Here is a 17448-nt window from a genome sequence, read left to right as displayed (position 1 = left end):
AGTTGGGATACTCAGATTTTTCAGCACCTGACAAATCTTTTCCTTTGGCAAATTCCCCTGAGTCCAATGACCACGTAGCTGAGTACATCACTCAAAAATAGAGCACAAGCTGAAGAATATGGCCTAATGACAGCAGGTATGAGCTGCCAGAATTCAGCGAGGAGAAGTCCGTTTAAATACTCCCTTCAATGCAAGCTGCCTGTCAGCACTGGCATCCTGATACACCCTGATGGTCCATAACTCCCCATTGCACACAAACAGCACTGCCACACCACTGGTGTTCAAAGCACACCCAGGAAAATGCCCTCCTGAAGAGGGTAACAAAGATTCTCCCTAAAGTTCCTTGAGGTGCTTTCCCCCCTTCTTCCATTATATAATTTTTACCCTGATGCCATAAAATTAGGCTTCGGAGAATTTGTTTCCAAGCAGGTGGTGCCAGCCCTATTTATTGGACAGGCCTGGCAGCGAGAGCATTACAACCAAATCTGGCCAAAGCAAGCCAGAGAGTGGAGAGAGCAAGCCAAGGCAAGACTCCACCTTGGCTCTCCAAGCCAAGCTGCTGAAACCATCTATATACGTACAAAAGGGAAAGGACAGGGATTGATATATAAGGATGCTTGTTACTGCCAAGAAGAGATGCCAGATTATTCACATTGGCTTGGCTTTCCTTCACTTATGGATCTAAATTCATGGAGAGAGGCAGAGCCAGACACTGAACCCAAGCCAAGCTCCAGTGTTTGTAGACTTGCCCATTCCCACTCTCTGAGGGTCCATTGTCATGCTGGAGGTGCTGAGCAGCGTGTCTCTGCAACGTGCTCACCTCCTGCAAACCGAATGCAATTAATACTCTGATTTAATTTAGTTAAAGTTAAGGAAACGAAGCAATGCTTCCAAAATTTGACCTGGCTCAGGCTTCTAGCTGGAAGAAAGCTCTGCTCTTCCTAAAGGCTTGTAACATTTGATGGAGGGAAAGCTCAGTTAATTTTCTTCAATACATTTCTTGCCCCCAGCTCTTGTGTATCTGTGTTGCTTTTTGGAGCAGATACGTTGCCTGCATAAGCGGAGCTGCTTCCTTATCTGCATGCTCTGTTTCCCCATGTTCTCCCTTCTCCATAAATAACGACACACTCTCCCCTTTTCTCTCCTCCCCTCTCCCAATATCTCTCTTTTGCTTTTGGGACTTGCTGCTGCTCCCTACTGCAGCCTGAGCACTGTTTTAATTTGCCTTATGCAGCGAGGGCGACTGCACTCTGTAGAGCTCTCTCACAAGTAAATAGCAATGCCAAGCAAGATAAATGGAAACAGGAGGAATGGGAGGATTGCCTTGTAGCCTTGGATGTTCCCGTTCTGGCTGTCGGCAGGAGGGGGGTCCCAGGTGAGCTCCAGCTGGCTCGCGGAAAGGGAGTTGACTTGGATGTTCTGTGGGGCCAGTGCCGGTGCTAGGGAGGAAGAAGGACAGAAGAATTAACAGTGACAAGCAGAATTAGCTCATATCCAGGTTTTCCATTTGCAGAAGGACCCAGGGCAGACTCTGTTTATGCCACAAGTCAGCAACGAGCCAGCCCCAGGGTATCTGCGTCATTGGGATGTCTCGGCACAAGAGGCGCGAGGAGCAGCTGAGCCTCGGGACGCAGGCTGGCTTAGACACTGAATCAACCCAATCCTGCCAGCAGCTTTGGAAAAGAAAGGAAAATTTTGGTTTCCTGGTAGTTTGGGTCTCACCTTTGGTGGTGGCTGATCGACTGTTCCTGGTGAGCAAGGCAGCCTCTACCACCATCAGCCCAAATCCCACTCAGCAGCAAGATTTTGGGCCAAAATATTGCCTAAAATTACCTCCAAACCTAGTCAGCTGCTAATCAATTCACCAATATTTTATGTATGATGGAGTGACTCTTAGTTTGCTACTTGATAGCTCCACTTTGATTACACCTCCACATGCACACACAGGCCCTCTTCGGCTCCTGATGGCATTTCTTCTTTGCATTGTGCTGTGCTAGAAAACCAATCTTTGAGTGCACCTGGGTCACTCTATCCCTGCCTTTGTCAGGATCCAACTTGGTGCAGGTGGATTTTCCTCCCCAGCGGCTACTGAGGACGCTCTGTTCTCCTGACCTGCTGTCTGTGCCTCCGGCAGGTTTGAACAAAACAGCTCCTGTTCTGTTCACAGAAAAGGTGCCGAAGCGTGTCCTGGTCAAACTCCAGAAGTGGGGAGAGAAAGGCAGGGCAAAGGCTACGCTTCTCCTTTCTCTGTGTTCACGGTGCCACAGCCTTCAGCCAGACCCCCTGAGAAAGTTGTCTCTTTTCTCTCTCCCCCTTTCTGGGCCATAAATAGAAGCGATAAAATATTCACCACTTGCACTGGATAGCCCCGGTTAGCTGTTCCTCTGGAGACTTCTTTCTTAAGAGAGAATGACCTTCATAAGTCACACTTTTCTACCAATACTCCCTCCCCCCAGAGTTATAAAATAAAAAAGTAATTAACACCCACTCAGCCTGACACCAACTATTTATTTTGTTCTAACTGTGTGGTTTCCATATTATCACTGCCCACCCTGCCGTTAATGGAAATGTTAATAACCAGCGCCAGGTTGTTGTGACAGATGCTTGGGCTCATTATCAGAAATTCTTATTTACCGCTCCATTAAACGACAGAATCGCACAAAAAAACAATTCAATCAAAACTAACTGGAGGAATTTTAACAGCCACATTAATAATCCAAAACATAAATAAAGTTAATGTCTTTTGCATGTTTGCCATTGGCAACTCTATTGCAAAATTATTGCTATACAATTAAAACGTGAAAGGTAAAATTGAAAATAGCCTTTATCCCAGGGCTCGGTTAAAACTCTTTATTTATTGTGGGGTTTTTGTTTCCTTTTTGGCTGGATGGTGAATGCACGAGGTGACAGTGACCATCAGTAAAACCCAGCTTGGTCACAAGGATGCACTTGTCTAATTGTTGCCCTGCCTTCTGTGCTCATTGCTTGGCTGGATGCCCTCAGTTCAAGGGAGCTCTGTTAGGGACCAAAAACCTCAAGATTTTGAGACTTTCACAGCAGAAACCATAGCGTGAGGCCAAACTGATCACAGAGAGCAAAGCTGAAAACACATCCCGGAGATCTGCCACGAAGAGATGCTCAGGGAAACAGGAGTGTGTACAGTCACAGAGGAAAATGGGTCACTTTAGCAGCATATTTCCTTTCTAAGGAGTCACACCACTGTATGTCCTGAGCTGACAGCTTCAAAGTGCTCTCAACACCCAGGTCTGAAGCAGCACCTACAAGAGCATTTTTCTTGGGATGCCATGTGCCAGCCTGGAACAAATGCTGCTTCTGAGACGCGACCATCAGAGGAGATGGCGTGTGCAACCTGCTGCCAGAAAAACACTGCTTTTCCTCAAGCCCTTCATGCAGCACATCTAAGAAACACAGTGGTTAAAACCTGCCAGTGATAACTCTGCACTGACACGCTGCTGGAGCTGCATTTTCGCTGGCACGGCGGCAGAAAATTTGACGGGAGGAATGAACAAAAAAGTGTGGAAAAAGACATTTCTCTTGGCTGCCTCAGAGCCTCCACGAGACGCAAATTGTTTGGTTTTGTGCCCTGTGAGTCTGTCCCTCTGTTCAACTTTCAAAGGCTGAGGTGTCCCTCATCCTCTAAGCACAGATTTCTTGTTGACAGCGAGGGACAGCAGAAGAGTGCTGCTGATGCTTGATGTGGCTCTGCGCCGACAGCACGTTCCATCAAGGGTGAAGTGAAATACTTCAAAAAGAAGTAAACACATCCCTGAAGACTCTACCTGTTTGCAACCCCAAACCATTCCCTAAATATATGGATAGCCTGTGCCAATAAAAGCAAGCGCATTTTAAAGGTGAATTCAAAACGCTTTTTACCTTCTAGGAATGCACTTCAAGATTACTGAGCTCGGAATTTTTCATGGCTGTTGAAATCTCAAATACATAAAAAGCAAGGTTAGAGCTGCATACCTCACACTGCTTTAGGTGTTAGTGACATTATCAACTATAGCAGGAATGACACAGACCCCCGAGGGTCCAAACACAGCTCTTGGCAGGTGGAAAGCATTTCACTTTGCCTGAAAAAAACATCTGTGTACTCATGAGGTCGAATTCTGTGCACGCATCCTGCCTTGGAATCTCATGCAGATATTTGTTAACATTTCTTTTCTTATCTGATTTCAATTTACCTTTGAGATTGTCTCCTTGAAACTCCCCCTCAGCCAAAACGTAAGGAGAACGACTGAGCAGGTTGTATAGTAATTAGTAACAAATAGTAACAAATATGGGCTGGGCTGCTGCTGGCAGGATCACGTAAAGACAACAAATCTATCCAGAAACGTGGTGAGAGTGTCAAAATGAGCCCATAAATAAAGTTACGCATCTAAATCCACATTTAAACATACCACTGCCCTCATTTCCCAGCTGCACTGAGCAGGCTCTGCTCACACTGCAGGCAATTTGAGCTTGCAAATGCTTCTAACCTTTAAAGAGAAGGTGCTCAAAATCCCCGGTGGCCTCCCTGCTCTGGAGCTCCGTGCTCTGCAGAAGGTTTGCCTCAGCTCTTCTCGCTTGGGATATTTGTTCTCTGGGCTGTGTGGCACCCAGAGCTTTCCATCAGTATGGGACTACTATTCCTTTTCCCAGTGACAGTCGCCACGATGCTCTGTGGCATAGGTAGGCTACAAATCCTTGTGATTCATTGGGCAAACTTAATAACTGGTTTTGTGAAGCATTCCTCACTGCTCTTATATCTGCTCCAGTTTCTGGGGAGCAGAGGATTTCTCCTCTACAGGTTTTCTAATTGTTTCTGCAGTGGCAGTATTATTGGCAGGACATTCACAGACAAGTTTGGGACAAGATTCCCTGATACTCGCACGCCAATTTAAATAAACATGCAGGCCAAAAATGAGGAGAAAAATGCACTGAAAGAGACTGAAGATTTCCTGTGCATCAGCTTGATCCCAAACAATCCCAAGCAAATTTCTGTTTTTAAAGACCTCTGATCCTTTTCTATCTAGCAAGTGTTTCCCCCCAGTTCTTCAAAGCATGACTTGGAGAACATGCCTGCCTTTATTCCCTAGTAATCAATATGTTTGCATTTTGGTGTTAGCACCTAGAGGCCAGAATCTCATTGCACAGTGTGCTGCATAAACACAGAAGAAAGACACAGTTCCAGGCCCTCAAATCCTCTAATCTGTCTCCACATTACAATGGAGGGGTGGTTGCAGCATGTTCTGACTATCAGCTGTAATTTTACCTGCCTAGTGATTAACACAACAAGGGAGAAGGCACAGCAATACTCAGTTCAGCGTGTGCTGATGGTGAAATCTTGCACACTAGAGCCTCCAAAGTTTACAGACCCATTCCTGGAACACACAGGAATGAAAAATAGGGCTGGAAAGGGTTTGGAGAAGGCTCAGACATCATCCTCCTGTGTCACACTGGGATCAGCTCGCTGGTGAGATGTTCATGTAATCTCAATCACTGACTTCTTTCCAGATTGCGCTGTCATTCCCACACAAACTCTGCCAGCACCTCTCTACTTTAACAACTCTTAAAATAGGGGTTTGTATAATACCCATATTCTAAAAATAAACAAAATAGGGATATCTATAATATAACAATAACTCATAAAATAACTCTCATATTATTCTTTTTGATCATAGTCTAACCTAAACCATCCTCGCTGTATTGAAGTTACATCCCTGCAGTGACATGGAGATTGCTGCTTCTTCAGCTGCAGCCACTGCCTTCAAGCTACAGTGTAGATAAGCAATAGTTTAGTGGATTATAAAGCCAAACACAATCCAACAAACAGAAGGTCACCAGATAAAACAGTGAGACTGATCTGCAGAACAGGCAAGGTGGAGCACAAGGGGTTTTCTTGCAATATGGGCCTAGAGAAGGAATGCGAGGATGGTACCTCCCAGGAATAACCAAAAAGGTGAATCTGCAGATGTCTGCAGTCACTCCTTGCATGAAGGAAAAGTGGCATGAGAGAAAAATGCTCAGTGTTTATTGGCCATTTTCTTACAGAGTCTGGGGAAGAGCAGTGAGAGGATCGGAGCTTCCCCGTGCGGCAGAGCCTTGGTGCCACCAGGAATGCTGTGTGAGTGATGCCGATTAGCTCAATAACAATTAGTCAACTGTGCTTCAAAACCAGCTACTGCAAAGCTGCTTTCTGCTGTGACAGAGCAGCACAAGCTATATTTAGAATGTAAAACACGCTTCCCACTAATTTCTGGCTGTCTTAGGCTGGGCTTTGTCTCGTGATGGAAGTCAGTGCTTTTTCCGTGGGCTGCACTTTCTGTGGTTACTCAGATGTTTTTCAGAGGCACTGAGAGATGCAGAGCCACATTCCAGGGATGTGGGTCTTAACCCCTCCAACACACTCCATTTGCTACGCTGGGCCTGAGTGCTCCTACCCTCTTACTCAGGCACAGCAATTTGGCACCAACAGCCACTGCTCTGCCAGGCATTAACTTTGTCAGGCTTGTGACACCCTGAGACACAAAATGGGTCTCAGGAAATACCCCTTTTTCAAGGGTTGTTGATGTATGTGTTGATTTACACGGTTGCATAGATCAATGTAAGAGAAATTGAAACATTTCCTCTCGTACCAATGGAAGTGAACACAATAAGAACTTAAAAATCTCTCTCACCTTCGTGAACGCTGAAGATGAGAGAGCAAAAATGCAAAAATAGAAAGACGTAGAATAGAAAGACAAAATATAGAAACCTATTTTAGTGGAGAAGAAAAGGTGAAGAGAAGAAAAAGAACAGCTGTCAGGATGAGGACTTTGGGAATCTGGAACACCTGCAATTGTTTTACTCTGTGCCATCTAATCTGGGTAGGCAAACACTTGGCTCTCTCTGTATACCGTATTTAGCACACTAGCTGTGTTTTGCCACATCAAATTTTTAAAGGGTATTAAAGTCATGAAGAAACATAAATTAAAGCAGCTGCAAATGATCCCCAAATGTAACATCCCCAGCTTCTTTGCTTAGCACTGGGAACCTTCCCAACGTTGGCACAGGTATCATCAGCACCTGCAGAGACACAGGAGGGAGGTGGGGGTGGAGGGAGGAAGGAGGGAGAGATGACATTCCTGCAAACTGAATTCCTGCAAACTGAAATGAAACAAGGACTAGAAATGAAGTATCTTTCCATGGACATAAAGCTAGGGGGTTACCTGCCAGTGCTGTTTTTGAACTGAGGAGGCATTTTCATCCTGTTCCTCACCATCTCTTCTGGTGGTGGTGAAAACACTGTTGCTGTGGTCCCTACTCTTTTAAAGTGGGTTTGGATTTCCCACGTGCGTGAGCCGTGTGCAGTCTGGGAATTTCACGGGGCAGACGTGGTCTGGGTGATGCAGGGGTTACTGTGATTGCAACCATGGCAAACCTCTCAGAGCAGTGCTGTGAAAGAGCCTGCAAACAAAAACTACACACTTTTCTTTTGCTGAATTCCACAGTTCTACTTAGCAAACACAACCCTGGAACAGGCTATCAGATTGCATACTGAGATTATCCATCAAGGGAGTGAGAGAGCCCCGGCCCAAAAGTAAAGCCCTCACAGAACTGTCAGACTGCCTCTGCAAAGGACGTACAGGTGGTTAAAACAAGAAGGGGGGAATAATAAAATGAGCTTTTCCCTCTATTTCTTTCATGTCAACAAGGATATGATCACACACAGGCAGGCAGCCCATCAGTCAGCAGAGATGGGCCATGAGCAGGAACAGCAAGAGCCTGACAGCATTAGGTATGCACAAACAAACACACAGGCACAAACCTGCAAGCTAAAATCCCCTCTCTCTTACATCCATGCAAATTAGGGATAGCTCCTGAAGCCCCCTCTCCCTTACATCCATGCACACTGGGGTTTTCTCTGTCGAAGAGCAGACCCAGTTGTGTAAGGAGAGCAGTGTCAGCTCTGATGAGCGCAGGATTCGCCCCCAGGAGGTGCTGAAGGTTGTTCAAGGGATGCTGAAGAGCTGCTGCGTGTTTGATGCACTGGTCTGATCCTTTCTCGTGTGCAGTGGGAGCAGTACAGGGTAGGAAAGCACTGCCCTGCATTCTCTTACAAGTCTACCCATTAGAGAACAAAATTACTGATTTCGGATTATTCCCCCCCACACTCTCCAGGACCCAAAATTCCTCCTCCTCTATTTATAGTCATGCTCCACTTCTTATAATTTGTTAATGCCACATTTGAATATCATAATACCACAAGTTCATGGCAGCTGACAAAATCACCCATTCACATCCACCAACAGCAATGGCAGCACCTACTAAAGTGTAATCAGCACCAGCAACTCCTCCTGCTCCACTGCAGCCAAGAGAGTGCATCAAATAATCTCCACTGGGTTTGCCATCTACCAAATGTCAAAAGCTGTACCAGAAAAAAGTCAAAGGGCACAGGTGGGATCTATCCCCAGAATAACCTTTTGCTGTGGCTTTAATGCCAGTTTGGGTAGCTGGCCCCCACGAGGGATTAATTTAGGATTTACAGATTGCAACTGTCAGGGAACCCCAGGGAGCCCCCAGAAGACTGTGTTCTTGCACTCCTGGGGAGAGAGAGATTAAATTTAAATTTTCTTGACTCTCAGTGAGAGTTTTCTCTTCCTTTCTTTATTTTTCATCCCTGAGATCATCACTGTGGTTTTACACCCCCATATCATCTCAGTGTCTGGACCGCTGTGGCCAAAATATTTTAGACTATTGCTAATTCATACTTTCATAAGAAAAAAAGGCAACTTTTTTTTGTTTCAAGTCTACAACGGGCAACCTGAAAAGCCTCCAGTTCTGTGATTGATGACAGATACAGCAAACAGATGTCAGAGAAGGAAAACCAACTGTGTTTCTCCACAGCTGGCTTCACAGCAAAGCTGTACAGAGGAGGCAAAGCCACAGGAGTTGAGACCCATATGAAAATACTTACAGCACAAATTTTGCTCACATATCCCAGGATGACTGCAAACAAGCAGAGCAGGACTGCACAATTATGCAAAATAGAAATTTGGCTGCAAATAGAGCCCTTTAGTCAGAAGCACTCCAGCTCCAGCCTGTGGCTGCTGGAATAGAAGTTATCAGCCAGGGGCTTCCCCACTTCTTTACCAGGGCAATTTCTGGTTCATTTGACTTTACTACTGATAGCTCGTGTTTTTTGAAAGGAAGGTTAATTCCTCTGCTTTTAATGGAGTAGCTGTGCTGGCAGTCCAGTAAAGCTTTGCATACACGATCAGGCTTCTCCTCCCTCCGCCCTCTGCTCTGTGCAGGGATGTCCCTGCTCTCAGCTCTTCACAGGCCATAGAACACTGCAGCAGAACAGCTCATTTGTCCTTCCCCTCCCACCAACTGCAGCACAAAGCCACGAGCCCTCATAATGAATTTGGGCACGGGAGTCTGCCCGTCTCGGGCTACAGTCAGCACCAGAAAATCAGCATCAAATGGTTGGGGTTGTGAGTTCATCATCAGAGCAAAACGCTGCCCGGCAAGCACAGCCCAGCCACAGCCAGGGACGAGCCGGGGCAGAGCATCAAAACCGCGGATATTTTTGCTTGGACAGAAACATCTTTCCTACATTGAGACGTGATAAAAAGAGGCAATTAGACCCGAGCTAAGCAGGAGCTGCCGCACTGCATAAAGCATTGTGCTGTACCAAAGGCTGCTGATGACCAATATTAACAACTTAATGAGCTGTTAATGAGGCGCGCGTTCGGCTTTTACTTGCAGCATGAAAACATTGCAAATCATTTTAGGGAGCTTCTGGACTGTCAGTGGAGAATTAAAGATGTCAAATAAGCCCATCAAATCTATGTCTCAATCTGGACACTGCTTTCCAGTGCATTCGCTTAAAATTCCTTCTCCTATATGGTAGAATAACTTGCTTTGACAGCACTACGACTCTCAGACTTTGCTTCCTTCTGTCTTGACATTAGATTTCAGTCTCCAGAGAGCTGCAGGGATGTCTTTTTGACATGTTGACATTAAGGACACTTCTTCCACAGACTCACACTGGCACGGTTACTTTCTGCCTTGCCATTGGAAGAGCAGCCACTGAGCTAAGATACCAGATCTGGAAGTCTAATTAGCAAACCTTCACATCATCTGTAAACAGATTAAGAATATAAAATTACCCTTAAGAAATAGCCAGTTTGAGTAGGAAAGGGAGCCAAGGCTTATAGAGAAAATTCATTTCCATAACTCCCCAGCATTGCAGCAATACCAGTAGCACACAAGCAGTGACTAATGCTCTATGTGGGCCCACTTTAGTTTGTTATTTTTTACTGTCCTGCCACAGCCCTGCAGGATTAGATCCCACAGCCAAGTGCTATCAACACTCCTGTTACCTCCAGTGGAGCTGCATTGATGGGAACAACAAATCCAAATTGGACTTGCTGCAGACAAGCCCTTAGTGGAGCCCCAGAACACAGAGTGAACCTGGAGAAGCTTAAAATCCACCAAGAAACACTGATGGGATGTGCTGAGTGGCCAATCCTGCTCTCAGAAATGGGATGCTGTTGGGATACAGGCATATTGGTTTCCAAGAAAAGCTGGAAAGATCTTACTTGCCCAATCCAAACAGAAAATGTCTCACCACTTCTTTTTCTCTCCATCTTCCTACAGCTTGCCTTTCTTGCTCTGCTCTGACTTACTCTGTCTTTTAGCACATTGTTGGAGAACATGGCTTGCATCTTTAACTCCAAGCTCAGAGGAGACCTTCTCCTTCCTTGGAGAGAAAGACACTGGGGACAGGATGGCAACCCAGTGTCACTCCTGGAGCAAGGCATTCCCAGAACTCCAGGGTGAAGCTTGTCCTGAACTGAGCATGACATTGGAACAGCTCTGCAGGTTCTTTAAAGGGGAGAGAAAAAAGACAACCAGTTTCAAACACCCTGCCATCCCCCAAAAGTAGCCTTTTACTGATGGTCCAGAGGCATCAGCAATTAAAAAGCAAATACCCTATTAATTCAAAGGCTCGGTGATTTTAAAGTGCCAAAGTTGCCCTTTGTTTAAAGTTTGAGCAAATGAAACCAGTAATTTATTTACCATTCTATTTCCCAATAGCTTCCCTCCATCCCCTTTTGTTTCTCGAGAGAAGATACTCTCCCCTAGGCTGACAGGTTTTAGACTACTGCAATGTGAAATGGCCATGATAATCCTTCTCTTCCCTCCTCCAGTGGCATCTGGGATGGCACTGCCCACCCAGCTCTTGCAGCTGTGCCAGCAGCAACGTGCTCTGTATCTGCACAGGCACAGCCAGCCCACGTGTCCCACGCAGATAGGAGAAAACAGCCACGGGGCCACGGCAGGATGGAGGCTGCCAGCTCCAGTGTGCTGGAATGTTGTCATTCCTCTCGCAGGCTGTTACCAAGGGGGCACAGGGGACTCCACACAGCATCTCCTCCGCTGTGTTTGGGGCAGGGGAGGAGATAAGGCTGCTGTGCTGTAAGAGAAAGGGGGGCCCCAGGCAGCGCTGAGGGACCTCCTTCTCCAGAAAGCGACCTGCGGTGGGGAGGTGACTCCATGGGGGGAATCTGGAGTGAACACAGAAATGAGTAAGGCCTGAAGAAAGAGATTAAAGCACCCAAGGGCAAAGAAGCCTTGTCCTGCCAACCTTCCCTGCCTTCAGCACGGAGACAAAGGGACATAGCCCCAGCACAGATAACCAGGTAAGAAGGGACAAGAGCTCTGTGCTGGAAGCAGTTTCTAAGGGGGAGTGAAGTATGTGGAGTTCAGTCTTTGCTTCCTTACAAGGCTTCTTTGTCCTTATCATGGCTTGCTTTCTCAATGTAGCCTTTTCTGTCCCAAACCTGTTTCACTATTTTTAGTCTTGGAGCTTTCCAGGTGGTTTCTGTTTCTGGCCTCTAAAATGCTGGAGATGGGCAGGCAGCTCCAAGTGCTTCCCCTGACATTACTGGCAGAGCAGATCTTCCCTCCCTGTGTCAGCTACAGGTGAATAAAATAAAGTTTGTGAAGTCCAGGACCACCTGTGGAGCTGCAGGCAGGAGGGCAGATGAAAATAATTGCAGATAACAGGAAGAAATTTGCTTTGGTGTCTGCTGGCTTTGCACAAAGAGGTAGATTCAGGTGTTGAAGACAGAGGTCAGAGGCAGTCATCACTCTGTCCCATTTCTGCTCTTTTCCAAGCTACAGTTTTGCTTGGAAGAACATGAGAGGGCCAAGTAATCTTCTCTGAAAGATGATGGTACAACCAAAGTGGCATTCCAATGGAGGACTTCTAAAGAAAGGGATTTGTCTCCCAGCTCTTTTTACTCCTTGCCTTTCCCACTATGGAACCAGCTCTCAGAGATCATCATTAAAAAGAACAACAACAACAACCCAGCCTCATCAGTTCTTGTGAATTCTGAAGGTCACCAATGTCACCATCAGTTATAATGACACACATCACTCCCCTCTTCACACAAATGGATTTACAACCTGTTTAAAGGCTGATGTCTCTCGGAGCACTTCATCCCTTGTGCCACCTCCTCATCACACACACTCACTCTACTCCAGCAACAGATGCTGGAAGAAGTGATGAATTCCTTTACTTTTCATCCAAAACAGCTTTGCAGTATATGGGAGAAGCACTGAAGGCTGCAGGCTTGTTAGCACAGGATTTGTACTGCCATATTTTACTTTATTCACCTTCCCAAATTAGGTGAAGCACATCTGGCCCAAACCTGTGATTTCTGTTTAATTAAAATGCAGGTAGTGGAGTCTCCCAAACTCCAGAGCCCCCCACATAATCAGGTAGTGACAGCAACCTGGTAGAATAATGCTCTTGATAAAGTGGCTGCTCTAACAGAGTCTTAATTTCAGTGGAGCAGAACAGCACCTCTGGTAGCAGCTGCGTTTCGGGCTGGGATGAATATCAGTACCCAGCCTCTCGCTGAACACTCACTGCCTCCCCAATCAAAGCCAGCATCCCTGACAGCTGAACTGTTAAATGAATTAACAAGGCAAAAAAGGGGCTTGCCAGCGGGGCTGCAACTCCCTTCCTAATTTCTGCAAGTGGTGGCTTTCAGTTTTTCTGTCATTTGTCAGGAGATGCACATGGTTCTCTAATGAGCAGGGCAGAGCTGCAGCCAGCTCTAAAAAGCAGTGTTAGAGGATCTTTTGGGCCTTGGAGGAGAGGGATCCAGATGCTTGAGGCAGGTGGGGGAAGGACACGGGCTCTGCTCAGACTGAACAGGCAGCACATCCTTCCCAGCTGCGCTGAGCTCAAGGACTCCCAGCCCACTCTCCCATCTCGGGGAAGAACTGCTCTCCACACCAGTGACTTTTGCCAATATCCAGGCAGAACTCAAAATGGAGCCTTTGATTTTATGGGCTACTCTAACAAGGAAAAGCATTTCCTCCACCTGTAGAATAAAATAAAAAACCACCATCAAAAAAATCCAAAAGATCCAAACCACTGGCATCCAGCTTTCCTGTTCACCAGGCAAGTTGGGATACGGAGGCCTTTTACTCATGTCTGGGCCATTGTTCTCTCCCAAAATTCCCACCTGCCCATCATTCAGGGGCAGGGAAGACCTGCTCAGGCTGCCCAAGGGGGCAGTTGGCTGGAGTACAGCTCAAGAGCACTTGAGGGCTGGAGAGAAACTCCCCATTTGGGTATATTTTGCTCATTTAATTGACAAAACTTGCAGAAGGTTGGTTTTAATGGCTTTCCCCCCCCAGGTTTTTCAGGTGGTTCCATTACCTACTGGAACTTCTATTGTAAAAATCCAGGTGTGATCATAGGAATATCTTCAAATCTAACAGGGGAGAGCACAAGAGGGAAGGAAGGAATCACAGACACTCTCCCTTCTGCATCACTCAGTAGAAGCTGAACAGCACAACAACCATCAGCAACACGAACACCCAACAGAAATGGGTGTTTTGACTGAGCTGGCCTAAGCCCAGCATAGTTCCCCAAAGGCACAAAGGCTGTATATCCTTTTTTACGAGCCAGAGAGGAATGTTCTCCCCCCTCCCAGAATTACTGCAATACTTAGGGCAGAGCGAGGCCCCGTTTAACAGCACTGAGACATGAGTTACCTGAGAGCTTCAGGCCGGGAACTGGCCATCTTCACTCACTTTGTGCCCAGTACTGCGCCTGTGTCAGCACCTGTTGTTTATTGGGAAGCTTTTCTCTCTTTTTAACCTGGGTGCCCCATTGCTGGAGCTGAGCAGAGCCATTTTTTTCCAGCTTGCTGCTTAACTGCCTTTACCATGGGTAAGAACATCGAGCAAACAATAACAACAAAAACCTTGTATTTCCACAGCACACTTTAACTCAAAGGTGTCACAAATCAATTTAAAACTTAAATTGCAATACCATCTCCAATCACTTCACTCACAGTATAAATCACAGCCAGTTCTGGTGGGAGAAGAGGCAGTTATATAACAAAGTGTAATAACTTCACACAACAAGAGTGAAAATCGGCAGGAAGATCCTACATTCATCATTTCTGCTGCGTGAACCTGGATGGTCCCTTTCCAGAGGTAAATCTGGGAACTCTAAAACAACAGCCAAGTCACACACTACAACTTCAGACACACCAGTCCTGCCTGGAAAAGGTCTCCTGGATATCACAGCATGATGGAATGGTTTGAGTTGGAAGGGATCTTGAAGCTCATCTAATTCCAGCCCCCCTTCCTTCAGACACTCAGGGATTGTGCAATTATCTCAGTGTCCTCTCAAGTTTGTCTCCTCCTGTTGCCCTGTTCTCTGAGTTATGATAGGAAGATCTGGACTGTGGGATTAAAAGACACGATATAACAGCATTTCCTTGTTTTCCCCAGCTGATTTCCCGTGCTGTGTACATGTGTATAAGTCATGTGCTGGCTCCATTTGCAGCAGGGAGATACTTAGCTCTGAAACAAAAATGTATTTTGAAGCCAGATACAGTTGGCTCCACCTGGGACTATCTTCGCTGCAGTTGCAGAAGTAAGCTGGAGCAACAGCAAACTAGAAAAAAATGTAAATATTGCCAGCTGTCGCTCCAGGGCCACGCTGCTCTGATTAATTTATGATGTTTTCAAAGAAAGAGGGTGAATATTGCACCATATTTGAAATGAAAAGGTTAAGCAGAGTTTAAAAAAATGCACAGTAGAGCTTCTTAAAAAATGTGCTTTGCTTAGTTTTGAGCAACAGAATATTTAATGACTAATAATAAAACGAGTTAGTGCTGGCTTTGATAACTCCTCCATCCCACAGCCCTGAGACACGGGAACAAAGTGCAATCAGCTCTGTTGCTGGGCTGAGCAACGGGAGGGTTGAGCTGCTTCCCCTTGTTCTGAGCTTCAAACACTGCTGCTGCAGAAATTGAGACCATAACTAACAAGGATTTCAGTGCCAGCCTCTCTCCAGCTGGGATCACCATAAACATGGCCCTGCTGGCAGGGCTGGAGGAAGGCATCAGCTATTCCAGTCCTGCCCTTCCCAGCTGGAGTTTCTGAGGGGACAGACTGGCTGGCGGTTATCTGGGCTCTGACAAACCACCCGTTTCTCAAGTCAACTCTTCTGTCCTGATTTCCACCTCCAGCCTTCCCGTGGGGAAATTTTAAAATGATCTCAGGCACCAGATCTCAGGACTCAGGCACCAGATCCAGAGTAAGCAAAGGCTTGAACAGTGCCACTGACCCTCAGCTTCTGCAGGGCTGGTTGCAGTGACAGAGTCTGCACGTTCCTGGGAGCAGCCGACACCTGCCTCCAAAGCCAGCATCAAACCAGGCACGGTGTCTCCTCACTTCAAGAGCGCAAAACTAAAGCCAGGTGTGCTGCCAGGCAGTGTCTCTACACAGAGAGTTATAAAATAGAAGAACCAGCTTTCCAAGTCTCCTTTGTTTTGTAGTTTTGTTTCTTTTCCCTTGTGGCTTTCCTGTGCTCCACTTTTCACTTCTTTAGCTCGAGTCAATTTTTCCCTCAAGCTAATTTGGTATGAACAGTCATCCTCCTGCAACTCCAAAAATATTTTCTTTTCTTTCTTTCAAATGCCCTTTCTTCCCTCCTTCCTGCAGACCAACTGGTTTTCCAATGGCAAAAAACTGTCAGTGCCAATTCCAGTAGAGGGAACTACAGAAAACTGTCAGCAATAATGACTGGGGAATTTTTCAAATAATCCCTTTCCTGGACAATTATTGAACATTATCTGGAGAATATTAAACCATGCTGGTACTTAAAAAAAAGGGAAATCAACTAATTTTCTTTTCACCTACCTGCTTCACCCACAAACACTTCCACTGGTGTGCTGGTAGGGCTCTCACCAATGACATTATATGCTGTCATTAGTACTTCATACCGCTTGTATTTCTTCAACTCTAAAAAAGTAAAATATTATATATTAATATTACATACTATCATTTATACTGTATTACAGCTATCTTTTAGACTCCAACACCTCTACAGCTCCAGACTTGTCTCTCAGGAAACATGGCAATAGGACAGTACAATAGTGCAATGTCTACTTCAGTCCTTCCTGGATTCACACATCACAGCAGTATTTGCATCATTTTGAAAGATATTTGTGGTGAAATGGCAGGATTTTCCTGTGTTTCCTCACAGTGTTGCTCCAGTTAGAGGAATAATGATCTCTCTTGGAATATACCCATTTCTTATGGATAACTACCTAGAGCAACATCTCTAGGTCATTCTTAAGGACAGAAAATGGCAGGATTTGGCTCTGAATGTCACCATGAGGTCTCATTTTGATGTGCACTGGTAGGGAAGAGCCTGCCTAGCTTTTGCCTAATCCCTGGAATGCTCATTTAGAGGGGGGCATTTGGCAACTGCACTGCTCTAGAATGGCACAGCTGAAGCAGGGGCAGAGCAAGACCTGCAGTGGGGAACCTGGAGCCCCTTTGCGGGTACTCCATGGGTATCTTCTCCTCCAACGTGACCACAGCCTGTCCATCAATCACAACGAGAAAGGAGAATTCGAAGGCTGGACTCCATTTGGCTACCAGGCAACAAATTTGTTTGCTGACATAGAGAAACTACTCTGACAGATGAGGTGGGAGAGTGAGAGAAGCGTGAAAAAATCCAGAAAACCCAATTGTTTGTGGGTGATTAACAGATGCAACGAGGGTGGAGCAGAATCACATCAATGTCATTAGGGGAGGCAGCGCCTGAGCAGTTTCAGATTTTGCATTTTCAGGATGAAAGAATCAATCCCAACAGATATATTTATCATCTACAATACTTAACAGGGAAATTAGAGTAAGAGAGCAATCAATAATATAAATTGCCCTATTTAAATGAGCATTGAATTAAGACACGCATGGCCAGAGGTCCAAATTTCTCCCTTTGCCAATAATTTTCCTTGCTATCTACAAATCAGAGTCCCCTTAACTCAGGGGCTGACAGGATGCCATTGGTTTGGTAAGGTTAAAAAAATCCTAATTAGACAAGTTTTTCTAATTTCAGTGTCACAGAAG

At 45.8% G+C, this 17448-nt stretch overlaps 1 protein-coding gene across 5 annotated transcripts in view; it reads right to left on the bottom strand.

Moving 5' to 3' along the window:
• SDK1 (sidekick cell adhesion molecule 1) overlaps positions 1-17448 on the bottom strand; it is a 388047-nt gene that overhangs the window by 32159 nt on the left and 338440 nt on the right. For all 5 annotated transcript variants that reach the window (XM_048320697.1, XM_048320702.1, XM_048320699.1 and 2 more), the window contains 2 exons: positions 16231-16332; positions 1324-1439 (listed from right to left, as the gene is read on the bottom strand). In XM_048320697.1, coding sequence (XP_048176654.1) covers positions 1324-1439; positions 16231-16332 — 218 coding nt within the window. The remainder of the gene's footprint in view (positions 1-1323; positions 1440-16230; positions 16333-17448) is intronic.

The sequence above is a fragment of the Corvus hawaiiensis genome, chromosome 16 (assembly GCF_020740725.1).
Source record: "Corvus hawaiiensis isolate bCorHaw1 chromosome 16, bCorHaw1.pri.cur, whole genome shotgun sequence".
In the NCBI taxonomy this organism is placed as follows: domain Eukaryota; kingdom Metazoa; phylum Chordata; class Aves; order Passeriformes; family Corvidae; genus Corvus; species Corvus hawaiiensis.
The sequence above is the reverse complement of the archived record's forward strand: the minus strand, read 5'-3'. Positions and strand labels throughout refer to the sequence as shown.